A 13,201-nucleotide genomic window follows, 5' to 3' on the forward strand; every position below is an offset into this window, starting at 1 on the left:
TAACTATACAAATAACTGGGATTGGTGTTGTGAGCCATGGGTCAAGCTGCCGCCTGTGACACCAGCCTCCCATGTGGGTGCCAGTTCCAGTGTTTTGGGCCCCTGCCCCCCAGAGGGGAGACCCGAATAGAGTTCCAAGCTCCTGGCCCAGTTCTGGGAGTCGTGGCTACTTGGGGAGTGAACCAATAGATGGAAGATCTGGGTCTCCCACATGGATGCAGGGGCCCAAGGACCTGGGCCATCTTCTGCTGCTTTCCCAGGTGCATTAACAGGAAGCTGGATAGGAAGTGGAGCATCCAGGACTCGAACTGGTGCCCATATAGGATGCCGGCACTGCAGGCAGCAGCTCTACCCACTACGCCACAGCACTGGCCCCAACCTCCTAATTTGATATACAAGGAAACTGAGACTCAGAGAAAGGAAGCAACTCATCCAAAGTCACGCAGTCAGGAAAGGGCAGAGATGGGGTTCAGAGTCAGGTCTGTCAGACCGCAAACCCCAAGCTCTTGATACAGTCAAGAAGCCAGGAGACCCTAGCACGAGGCCTGGCTCCGCTGTCAGAGTTCTCTGTGGTCCCTTCCCTGAGTGTCAGCATTCTCATCTACAAGGTGCATGTCACACCCCCAGCATCGCTAGGGGCACGGTGCCAAGGCTTGGCCTTGCTGCCCGAGCACCTCCCGGACCTGGAGGGGCCTCTGGCTGAGCTGCACTAAACTTCCCGGCTCTGTCACTGGGTTGGGTGTGAGGAAAGATGTTCTCTGACTCCAGCTACAAACAGCAGGCTTCCTGGACTCCTGGCTCTGTTCGCCAGAACCCCAAGCGGCCACAGCTGCAGGCAGCACCTGCAGGGAGCCCTATGTCCATCCCTGAGGGGCAGCCCCTGCCCACTGCCCACCTAGCTCCACCCCTGCCCCCCGGACCTACTTTGTGTCTTTTTCCTTTGCTCTTCGATGAGGGTGGAGCAGAGCGAGATGAGAGACTCAATGCCTCCCTTGGTGGCAATGAGGGAGAGAGGCAACACTTTCTCCATCACCTCAATCCATTCGTCCACGACTTCCTCTTCCTCCTCGCTCTCCCTGCTCCTAATCTCATAGGTGAGACTTTCACCTGCACAAGGAGTAGGGGTAGAGGCTGAGAACAGTCTGTCCCCAAGGGAGCCGTGCGGCCCCACAGCAGCGGGGTCCCGGCGGCGGCTTTGCAGTTACACTGGTTTCACGTCTCATTAGCGACAGATGGGAGACTGCGCACATCCCCTACTTCCTGTAAAAGGATTGGTGGAGGAGCAAATGAGAAGAGACTTAAAGTGATCAACACAAGGTGGGCTGAGCAGAAATGCACCAGAGACTCTAAGTATCGTCCTACAAGGCAACAGGTCTCTCTCTTGCTCCTGCGCGGTGCCGGTTGCCTGGCCCTCGGCAGATGGACAATTAGATGCATTCAGTGTGGTCAACAGCTCTCTCACCAAGAGCTCCCAGCAGCGGCAGTGAGCGGGGTGGGGCATATGCCTACACCGTCCTCTGAGCCTGCAGCATCCAGCTTACGGGATGACCCCCATCTGGCTTCAGGGCTGGGTGTGGCTGGGCCACACCCCAGGGGCTGGTATCAGAGAACATGCAGTTAAGGAGCGGTCAGTGCCGTAACTATCACCCTCGGGCTCCTCCACAAAATATGAGGGAATGTCAAGTTGGTGAGGGCTGGCGCTGTGGCATAGCGGGTAAAGCCACCATGTGCAGTGCTGGCATCCCATACGCACACCAGCCCGAGTCCCAGCTGCTCCACTTCTGATCCAGCTCTCTGCTAATGCGCTTAGGAAAGCAGTGGAAGATGGCTCAAATCCTTGGGTCCCTGCCACCTGCGCTTGGGAAAGCAGTGGAAGATAGCTCAAGTCCTTGGGTCCCTGCCACCCATATATGGGAGACCCGGATGGAGTTCCAGGATCCTGGCTTTGGCCTGGCCCAGCCCCAGACGCTGGAATCTTTTGGGCAGTGAACCAGCAGATGGAAGACCTCTCTCTCTGTCTTTCTCTGTAACTCTGCCTTTCAAATAAATAAAAACAAATCTCTTTAAAAAGTTAGATGTTTCCACCAGCTTTTTATAATAATTTTTTATGATTTATTTTATTTATTTGAAAGACAGAGTTACAGAGAGAGGGAGAGGGAGAGACAGAGAGAGAGAGAGGTCTTCCATCCACTGGTTCACTCCCCAAATGGCTGCAATGGCTGGAGCTGCGTCAATCTGATGCCAGGAGCCACCAGGAGCTTCTTCCAGGTCTCCCACATGGGTGCAGGGGCCCAAGGATCTGGGCCATCTTCTACTGCTACCCCAGGCCATAGCAGAGAGCTGGATTCAGAAGAGGACCAGCTGGGACAAGAACCGGCACCCATATGGGATGCCGGCACTTCAGGCCAGGGCTTTAACCCACTGTGCCACAGCGCCAGCCCCTCCACCAGCTTTTTAAAATACCCTCATACCTACTGTGGGTTTGAATTCATTTTCTGTCCTCTTTAAAAAAAAATGAGCTGTCACAGTGGACCTGGGATGCAGGTGTTGTGACTAGTCAGCTAAGGTCACGATGTTGCTACATTTGGACAGTGACATGGAGAGCAGAGGTGACATGTGTGACGTAAATGACATGGAGAGCAGAGGTGACGTGTGTGACACGAGTGACAAAGGGAGCAGAGGTGACATGAGCGACATGGAGAGCAGAGGTGACGTGAATGACATGGGGAGCAGAAGTGATGTGTGTGACATGAGTGACATAGGGAGCAGAGGTGAGGTGTATGACACGAGTGACATGGGGAGCGGAGGTGACGTGTGTGACATGGAGAGCAGAGGTGATGCGTGTGACGTGGAGAGCAGAGGTGAGGTGTGTGACATGAGTGACATAGGGAGCAGAGGTGACGTGTGTGACGTGAACGACATGGGGAGCAGAGGTGACGTGCGGGACAGGAGTGAGAGGTGGGAAGCTCCCCAGGGAAAGGCCGCGTGTCCTTCGCCTCCCCGCACCCGCTGCCCCACAGTTCCCTCCCAGCAGATGCTGACTGAGGTGGAGAAAAGGAGAGTGAGCAGGCGGGGACCAGCGTCCCGGAAGGAGGGCACCCCTCCCGCCCTCCCACCCTGCACGCCGGCAGACTCACCCCAGTCAGCCAGCCAGCGGCGAATTTCACACAGATGCTGCTCTTTCGCCTTAGCGCCACTGGAGAAGGAGGCGAGCTTCTCCAGCAAGGTGAATCTCTCCTTGCTCTTCTGGTCTGACTGGCGAGGGTCGGCCTTTTCTTTCAAATCATAGCCCAGTGCTTCCTGGAAGCGGTTGATGGCACAGTTAACGTTGCCCAGGATGCCCGAGAGCTGGCTGGCAATGTCCTGTATGGGAGGGAGCAGATGGCAGGGTTTGGAAAAGGGGGGTCCCGGAGCAGTGTGGCCCTGGACTAGTCACTCAACCCTTTTGGGTCCTAGCTTGCTTATCTTTAAAGAGGGGATTGTTAGAATGGCACAGGATTGCTGTAAGAATTAAACAAGTTAGGGGCCCGGCGTTGTGGTGTAATGAGTTAAACTGCCACATGCGATGCCAGCATTCCATATGGGCGCTGGTCTGAATCCTGGCTGTTCCACTTCTTCTTTTTTTTTTAAAGATTTTTATTTATTTGAGAGGTGGAGTTACAGCTAGAGAGAGGGAGGGACAGAGAGAAAGGTCTTCCATTGCTGGTTCACTCCCCCAAATGGCCGCAATGGTGGGAGTTGAGCCTATCTGAAGCCAGGAGCCAGTAGCCTCCTCCAGGTCTTCCATGTGGGTGTAGGGGCCCAAGCACCCAGGGCCATCTTCCACTGCCTTCTCAGGCCACAGCAGAGAGCTAGATCAGAAGAGGAGCAGTCAGGACTTGAACTGGTGCCCATACAAGATTCTGGTGCGGCAGATGGAGGGTTAGCCCACTACGCCACAGCGCTGGCTCCTGTTCTACTTCTCATCCAGCTCCCTGCTAATGCACCTGGGAAAGCATCAGAAGATAGCCCAAGTGCTTGGGTCCCTGCACCCACGTGGGAGACCTGGAAGAAGCTCCTGGCTCCTGGTTGCAGCCTGGCCCAGACCTGGCTGTTGTGCCCATCTGGAGAGTGAACCAGCAAATGGAAGATCTCTCTGTTTCTCTCTCCTTCTCTCTGTAACTCTGCTTTTCAAATAAATAAATCATTAAAAAAAGAGAGAGAACTGAATGGATCAGTATTTGTAAAGTGCTTAGAATAGGGCCTGGCACACACCACACATGACGACATCATCATATCTGATTATCACCATGGTCATTAATTAGCTTTTGGATTATTGAGACAGGAAGGAACTCAACACTGAAAATACTTTGGCAGACATTTCTTCAGGATTTCAGACCTCACGGGGAGCTTCCAGACCTCTCCTTTTCAAAGGATGCAGAGGCAACGTGAAGAACAGTGGTCCCAGGGAGCCTCCTGAACAGGTGGACTGAGCCTTTGGCCACTTCTCCAACCCTGTGAGCGTCCTGAGCAGGCTGCCAAGAGCAGACCCTGAGTCCAGAACTCTGCCCGCCCTCACTGCTTCAGACTACTCTGGTGCGTCCAGCTCTGCCCCAGTGGGGTGGTTGGTTCCAACTCACCCTCTAGAAGCCAGTGTAAGAGCCGGGTATTTCCCACTAATCAGCCTGCAAATCCCGGGACCCCTGAGAGCCCAGAGCTGAAATTGCGCTCGAACCTGGGATCCGTCTCCAGCCCCAACCACAGACCCCAACAGAAGACTGATTCCCTCATCTCTGGAGTTACCTCTTGAGCCCGCATCAGCTGCGCCGTCTCAATCCTGGAGATGATGGCTTTCACAGATGGGGGAGTCGCTAACTCAGAGGGGTTGTCCTTCTCCATCCTGGGCCGCCGTGGCAGTCACAAGGTATCCCGAGACTCTGCCACCCAGCCCTGGACACATAGTGTCAACTGCTTTGGAGGTGGAAGGTCCCAGGGGAGCTCCAGGTGCCCTCTGCCCAGCCACAGCTCCTATGGTAACTGCCAGAGCCTGCGTTCTAACTGACCCTTCGTTCCTAGTGACATCATCAGTTTGATGAGAACTTGGCCACCTGTCTGTCTGGTTTTTTATCCATTACCATCACATACACGTGTGTGTGTGTGTGTGTGTGTGTATATTTGACTTGTTTTTTTTTAAAGATTGATTTATTTATTTGAAAGGCAGTGTTACAGAGAGGCAGAGGCAGAGAGAGAGAGGTCAGGTCTTCCATCTGTACATGACGGCTCAAGTGCTTAGGTCCCTGCCACCCACAAGGGAGGGTTGGGTGGAGTTCTGGGCTCCTGGCTTTGGCTTGGCCCAGCCCTAGCTGTTGTAGTCATTTGAAGAATGACTCTGTCTCTCTTTTACTCTCTTCTCTCTGTCACTCTGCTTTTCAAATAAGTCTTCGAAAAATAAAATAAAATAGGGGTTGGTGTTGTAGTGGTGCGGGTTAAACTGCCTGTGACACTGACATGCCATATGAGTACTGGTTCAAGTTCCAGGTGCGGGTGCTCCACTTCTGATCCAGCTCCCTGCTAATGTGCTTGGGAGAGCAGTGGAGAGACTTGATCAGAGGTTCCGGATCCTGGCTTCGGCCTGGCCCAGCCTAGGCTGTTGCAGACATTTGGGGAGTGAACCAATAAAATGAAGATTTCTCTCTCTCTCTCTCTCCCTCTCCCCTTCTCTTTCTAGCTCTGCCTTTCACATAAACAAATCTTTAATAAATCAATAACATAAATGGACATATTGTCGCTCCCCCTCTTTGTGGAGGAACGACACTAAACCCTGCCAAGGCTTCATATCCGAGTCACGGCACCACTTGCTGCTCCTCCGCACGCGGAGGAGCCGCACCGGACCGGGCGCTTGTTGTTCCCTTTTTTTACAAGTCCTTTCTATAGTAAAGTAAGAATAAGTAAACAGCAAACTCCCAAAGCAAGAATGAGTAGAGAGAAATGAGAAAGAACGAAGTAACGAACTTCCCCGCGAACTCTCCAACGCACTCTCCAACCAACCCACACCACCATGCCGTCTCTCTCCTCCTATATAGTCCTCCTCCGCCAATCCCAACTCGGCTGCCCACACGCCGAGCACGCTGCTCTCCTCCAATCAGGAGCAGCTCCTGCAGCTTGTCAAAGTTGGTGAGAGGCAGCTGGGTAGAAGCTGTTTACTCCTCTCCCAGCGCCATATTGTGGGAGAGCAGATGCATAGAATAAGTCTTAATTCCAGTAACAGTATAGTCCGAGTTGCTCCCCACACATATTTTTGCAGTTTCCTGAAGGGGAAGGCACGGTCAACTCACTGAAGGTGATAATCATGCCACAAGACCTTTACAAATGAAAGGGACAATCACTATTTGCTCAGGGCCTAGACCTGTGCCTGGCACTCCGAAGGCACTTAATAAACACTTGGTAAATGAGTGAATGAGCCTGTCAGTATAAACAGACACACATGCAGAAGTATTGCCAATTAGCGAAGTATTCCCAATTAGCAGATAAGAAAGTAAACATGGTAAGTTTGGTCCTTGATGGTATCACCTGTTACCTGACGACGACCTGTCTTTCACCTACTAACCCTCATTCACCTACTCTAGGTGCATTCTCTCATTGGCTCATTCGTTCCACAAACACTTGCCTATAACATCCAAGTCCCTGGCCTGGGGCTGGAGACAATTAATTCTGAATTAATTCTGTCCTTAAGGCCCCCTACCATGGTGTACAGACACCTGTCTGTCTGTCTGTCCAAATGTTTGGCCCTGGGTGGGCCCTTTACTCTCTAGACAACTCACAACATGTCCAAGCTGGCTCGGGCTCAGCGGTGAGAGAGCCGAGGACAGCAGCATAGGGGCTCCAGCCTGCTTTCCTGAGCCCCACCTGGGCTGTCTTTTTCATTTCTCCCTCCTCCCCTCCCCATTTCCATTTATTTATTTAATTATTAAAGATTTATTTATTTATTTGAAAGGCAGAGTTACAGAGAGGCAGAGGCAGAGAGAGAGAGAGAGGTCTTCCATCTGCTGGTTCACTCCCCGAATGGCCACAGTCACCAGAGCTGGGCCCATCTGAAGCCAGGAGCCAGGAGCTTCCTCTGGGTCTCCCACAAGGATTCAGGGGGCCCATGCACTGCTTTCCCAGGCCATCAGCAGGGAGCTGGAAGGGAAGTGGAGCAGCCAGGACTTCCCGGTGCCCATATGGGATGCTGTTGTCCCAGGAGGCAACTTTACACACTATGCCACAGCACTGACCCCTGGGCTCTTTTGAATAATTATAAATTGTGTACATTCATTTACAAGTCTTTGTGTGGACATATGTTTACATTTCTTTTCAGGAGATACCTAGGAATAGAATTGTTTCACTTTCTAAAAAACTGTCAAACTGTTTTTCAAGGAGAGACTGTACCATTTTATAATCCCCATTTCCTTTTAAACTCGACCATACTAATAATTAGATTACAAAGGGGGCCGGCACCGGGGCACAGTGGGTAAAGTTGCTGCCTGCAGTGCTGGCATCCCACATGGGTACTAGTACAAGTCCTAGCTGCTCTGCCTATGATCCAGCTCTCTGCTGTGGCCTGAGAAAGCAGTGGAAGATGGCTCAAGTCCTTGGGCCCCTGCACCCACCTGGGAGACCTGCAGGAAGCTCCTGGCTCCTGGCTTCAGATCAGCTCAGCTCCAGCCATTGTGGCCATCTGGGGAGTGAACCAGTGGAAGAAAGATCTCTCCCTCTGCCTCTATGTAACTCTGCCTTTCAAACAAATAAATCTTAAAAAAAAATTACACATGACCTAAGCATACCATTAAAATGTAAACTGTAAGGGTTGGTGAAAAAAAAAAAAAAACACTCAACCATATGCTGTCTCCAAGAATCACATCTTAAATTAAAAGACAAACAAAGGGCCAGCGCTGTGGCGGAGTGGGTAAAGCCGCCACCTGCAGTGCTGGCATCCCATATGGGTGCTGGTTCGAGTCCCAGCTGTTCCACTTCCAATCCAGCTCTCTGCTATGGCCTGGGAAAGCAGTAGAAAGTGGCCCAAGTCCTTGGGCCCCTGCACCTGCGTGGGAGACCCGGAGGAAGCTCCTGGCTCCTGGCTTCAGATTGGCCCAGCTCCAGCCAATGCGGCCATCTGGGGAGTGAACCAGCGGATGGAAGACCTCTCTCTGTCTGCCTCTCCTTCTCTCTCTTTGTAACTCTGACTTTAAAGTAAATAAAAATTAAAAAATTGGGCCGGTGCCGTGGCTCACTAGGCTAATCCTCCGCCTAGCAGCGCCGGCACACCAGGTTCTAGTCCCGGTCGGGGCGCCGGATTCTGTCCCGGTTGCCCCTCTTCCAGTCCAGCTCTCTGCTGTGGCCCGGGAAGGCAGTGGAGGATGGCCCAGGTGCTTGGGCCCTGCACCCCATGGGAGACCAGGAAAAGCACCTGGCTCCTGGCTCCTGGCTCCTGCCATCGGATCAGCGCGGTGCGCCGGCCGCAGCACGCCGGCCAAGGCGGCCATTGGAGGGTGAACCAACGGCAAAAGGAAGACCTTTCTCTCTGTCTCTCTCTCTCTCACTGTCCACTCTGCCTGTCAAAAAAAAAATTAAAAAATTAAAAAAATTTTTAAAAAGACAAACAAGAGTTTAAAATTGAAAGATAGAAAAAGGAAAATCCTTATGATAATAGGAATTAAAAGAGAGCTGGAGCGGCTATGTTAGCATCGGATTTTAACAGAAAAATTATCAGCGATAAAAAGGGATGTCCATTCTATGGTGACAAAGGCATCAATCAATAAAGTGAACAGGATCTTCAGTGGGCTAATACCACTAATAACTGCCTCAGGAGGGCGGTGCTGTGGCGCAGTGAGTTAAAGCCCTGGCCTGCAGTGTCAGTATCCCATATGGGCACCGGTTTGAGTCCTGGCTGCTCCACTTCCAATCCAGTTCTTTGCTATGGTCTGGGAAAGCAGCAGAAGGTGGCCCAAGTCCTTGGGCTCCTGCACCCACATGGGAGACCTAGAAAGAGCTCCTGGCTCCTGCCTTTGGATCAGCCCAGCCCCGGCCATTGTGGCCATTTGGGGAGTGGAGTAAACCAACAGATGGAAAACCTCTCTCTCTCTCTCTCTCTCTCTCTCTCTCTCTGCCTCTACATCTCTGTAATTCTGCCTTTCAAGTAAATAAATCAATTTTTTTTAAAGAATGAATCAGTCAGTAAAAAGTGTGACAATTACTGTATAGCACAGCAATCCCATGTATACACAAGCGTTCCTAAGCGGCTCTGTTTATAACAGCCCAGACCTGCAAGCAACCTTGAGATGTTCTACATGGTTTGTCCCCTCCAAAAACGCACACTGAAATTTAATGTGACCCTGACCATGGCGTGCAATGGTGTGGCCTCCAGCAGGTGACAGGGATTAGGTAAATCACTGGGTCCCAGGGCAGAGACTAGGACACAAGTTCCCTCTCTGTCTCTATGTGGCGTCCTGCACAACCTGCAGGATGACCATCACCAGATGTGGCTCCTTGACTTGGACCAGAACCGTGAGCTCCAACAAATCTCTTTTCATGACGATTTGCCCAGCCGGTGGAACTGTGTTACCAGCAACAGGAAAGGGACTGAAACAAACCTAAACCTAACAGTCCATTGACTGGTGAATGGAAAAGCAAACTGTAGCATGTCTCTGTGATGAAACATACTACTTCTCACAAGATTTACTATGGAAAGAAAGCAAGACACGGGGCTGGTGCTCTGGCCTGGTGGGTAGATCTGCCACCAGCAATGCTGGCATTCCATATGGGCTCCAAGTGAGCGTCCTAGCTTTTCAACTTCCAGTTCAGCTCCCTGCTAATCGTTTGGGAAAGCAGTAGACCATGCCCCAAGTGCTTGGGCCCCTGCCACCCATGTAGGAGACCCAGAAGAAGCTCCTGGCTCCTGGCTTTGGATCAGCGCAGCTCCAGCCATTGTGGCCATCTGGGGAGTGAACCAGCAGATGGAAGACCTCTCTATTCCTCTCTCTCTCTCTCTGTAACTCTGTCTTGCAAATAAATAAAAATAAATCTTAAAAAAAAAAAAACTATAGCAAAGAGCTTTTTAAGGCATAAATCCACAAAGAAAGGGAAATGGAGAGGAGAGGAGACAAGAGCCAAGTACCTTGGGAAGCTGGAAGCCAGATGGATGAGTGGGGCCTTAGACTGGAGAACCACAGGCGCTACGGCAGCGTAAGTGTGGCAAACAGAACTGATGTTCCTGGCGGAGATGGGCAGTCTCTTCGGGGAGGGAAGACCTGAAGGTGCTGACACCAGGGCCCCAGCCAGACCACTGTACACAGAAGCTCATGAGCCACAAGCCCACACGTGTCCCTGGGCAAATGGGGCACAAACGCTTCCAGGAAGGTTTTTGTTGATCCTTTTTTTTTTTTTTTTCCCTAATATAGGATGTCAGTATCTCCTGTGGCAACTTTTTTTTAAAAGAGCTATTTATTTGAAAGACAGAGTTACAGAGAGAGGCAGATCCAGAGAAAGAGAGAGAGAGAGGTCTTCCATCCGCTGGTTCACTCCCCAAATGACCGCGACAGCCAGAGCTGAGCCGATCCAAAGCCAGGAGCCAGAAACTTCTCCTGGGTCTCCCAGGTAGGTGCAGGGGCCCAAGGACTTGGGCCAGCTTCCCCTGCTTTCCCAGGCCACAGCAGAGAGATGGATGGGAAGTGGAGCAGCTGGATCTCGAACCAGCACCCATATGGGATGCCAGCACTGCAGGCGGTGGCTTTACCTGCTATGCCACAGCGCCAACCCCTGTTAACCCATTTTTAAGTGTAAACAGACAACCCAGGATTATAAGACACCCCCCTAATAAAGAATCTAATGTAGAAGACAGAGATCAAAACAGCAGAAAAAGAAATTTGGAACAAATAGCTTATGCAGAGAGAAGAAAAATTAGAACAAAACTATCAGTAATAGCTTCTAAGACAAGATAAATGATTCTGTGTATGTGTGTGTGGGGGGGGGGCGTCTTTGGCCTAGTGGTTAAAACTCAAACATGCAATACCGGAGGACCTGGGTTCAACTCTTAGCTCTGCTCCTGATTTCAGCTTCCTGCTGATACGCACCCTAGGAGGCAGCAGGTGATGGCTCAAGGACTTGGGTCCCTGCCGCCCACGAGAGACCTGGTTTGCACTCTGAGATCCAAGCTCTGGCTCCCTGCTCACTGCAGGCATTTGGAGAGTAAATCAGGGGATAGGAGCTCTCTGACTCTCGAACAAAAAATAAAATTTATATAAAAGTTATTGCAACCTGTAGAATAAACTGCTTTAATAAATAAATAAACATATTCAGAAAATAGAAATAAAGTGAAAACCATACCTATATTTTTTTAAGATTTTATTTATTTATTTGAGGGGAAGAGTTACAGAGAGAGGGAGACAGAGAAAAAAGAAGTCTTTGATCTGTGTTTACTCCCCAAATGGCTGCAACAAACAAAGCTGAGCTGATCTGAAGCCAGGAGCCACCAGCTTCTTCTGGGTCTTCCACATGGATGCAGGGGCCCAAGCACTTTGGGCCCAACTTCCACTGCTCTCCCAGGCCATTAGCAGAGAGCTGGATCAGAAGAGGAGCAGCCAGGACACGAACTGGTGCCCAGATAGGATGCTGGCATTGCAGGCGGATGCTTAACTTAATACACGACAGCATCGGCTATAACAATCTCTCTCGGGTTTTTTTTTTTTTTTTTTTTTTGACAGGCAGAATTAGACAGTGAGAGAGAGACAGAGAGAAAGGTCTTCCTTTTTTGTTGGTTCATCCCCCCAGATGGCTGCCACGGCCAGCATGCTGTGCTGATCTGAAGCCAGGAGCCAGGTGCTTCCTCCCGGTCTCCCATGCGGGTACAGGGCCCAAGCACTTGGGCCATCCTCCACTGCTTTCCCGGGCCACAGCAGAGAGCTGGACAGGAAGAGGAGCAACCGGGACATAACCGGCACCCCAACCGGGACTAGACCCCTGGGTGCCGGCGCCGCAGGCGGAGGATTAGCCTAGTGAGTCATGGCGCCGGCCTAACAATCTTAAAATAACAAAAAAACTCAGTAGAAGAATGGGAAGACAAAGTTGAGGAAATCTTTCAGAAAACAAAATAAACATGGCAAGTGGGAGAGAAGAATAAGACAAGAGACTGTTGCAGCAGGTCCATCAACCACATTATCGGAACTGCAAAAAAGAAAGAACAGAGAAGACAGAGGGAGGGAACCAAGAAGACAGAAGGGATGAATCAAGGTTACTTCCCAGAACAGAGGGGCACCGAGTGCCCAGCACAGCCTTGAGCAAAAGACTTCCGACTTCTCACCAGCAATGATGGAAGCCACAGGGTAACAGCAACGGCTTCAAACCTCAGGAGGAACTCAACAGCAAGACCAGTCTGGGCAGGATAAGGCTATGGCAAACATGCAAAGCTTCAAAACATTTTTTTTTAAAAAGATTTATTTATTTTTATTTGAGAGGTATAGTTACAGGCAGAGAGAGGGAGAGAGGTCTTGCATCCACTGGTTCACTCCCCAGATGGCCACAATGGCTGGAGCTGGGCCAATCTGAAGCCAAGAGCCAGGAGCTTCTTCCTGGTCTCCCGCTTGAGTGCAGGGGCCCAAGGACTTGGGCCATCTTCCACTGCTTTCTCAGGCACATTAGCAGGGAACTGGATCAGAAGCGGAGCAGGTGGGACTCACACCTGTGAGCGCCGTAGGCAGATGCTTCACCTACTACAACACAGTGCCAGCCCCACTCCAAAACAATCTACCTCCCAGTTTCTCAGGAAGCTTCTGGAAGATAAGCCCCTCCAAAAACAGGGAATAAGTCAGCAAAGAGAAAGACACGGCAGATGGCAATTAAAAGCTCCAACAATGGACAGAGGTAAAGAAACAGTCCAGAATGAGTCCGAATGATGCCCTGTTGGCAGAGGTACCACACGGGTCGGGCGGAAACCCGGCAGGGAGCAGACAGAAGGCACCACAGGGAAGTCTCCAAGAAGACAAAATGGGTGGAATCTCTGCTGTATCGTTACACTGAGGAGAGATCCAGGGAAGAGTTGTAGGCAGATTTGTAATAAGTACACAGAAAATGAAAAGAGATTATTCATTCCAGGAAAAATAAAAATTTCTGCAAGACAGGAAGTATATGTTCATTTCCTGAACTTACTCAGGTTCAGCCTAAATAGCATAAGCAGTTCCAACAAGAACTG

The 13,201-nt window shown here is 51.0% G+C and overlaps 1 protein-coding gene across 1 annotated transcript in view; it reads right to left on the reverse strand.

Moving 5' to 3' along the window:
* Positions 1 to 5,072, reverse strand: part of FAM186B (family with sequence similarity 186 member B) — a 28,775-nt gene extending 23,703 nt beyond the window's left edge. Inside the window, exons 1-3 of the mRNA XM_008256423.5 lie at positions 4,783 to 5,072; positions 3,138 to 3,363; positions 925 to 1,107 (exon numbers count right to left, since the gene is read on the reverse strand). Coding sequence (XP_008254645.3) covers positions 925 to 1,107; positions 3,138 to 3,363; positions 4,783 to 4,878 — 505 coding nt within the window. The 5' untranslated portion in view covers positions 4,879 to 5,072. The remainder of the gene's footprint in view (positions 1 to 924; positions 1,108 to 3,137; positions 3,364 to 4,782) is intronic.
* Between the last annotated feature and the right edge of the window lie 8,129 nt (positions 5,073 to 13,201).

The sequence above is a fragment of the Oryctolagus cuniculus genome, chromosome 11, assembly GCF_051225735.1.
Source record: "Oryctolagus cuniculus isolate XC-2025 breed Fujian yellow rabbit chromosome 11, ASM5122573v1, whole genome shotgun sequence".
Classification (NCBI taxonomy): domain Eukaryota; kingdom Metazoa; phylum Chordata; class Mammalia; order Lagomorpha; family Leporidae; genus Oryctolagus; species Oryctolagus cuniculus.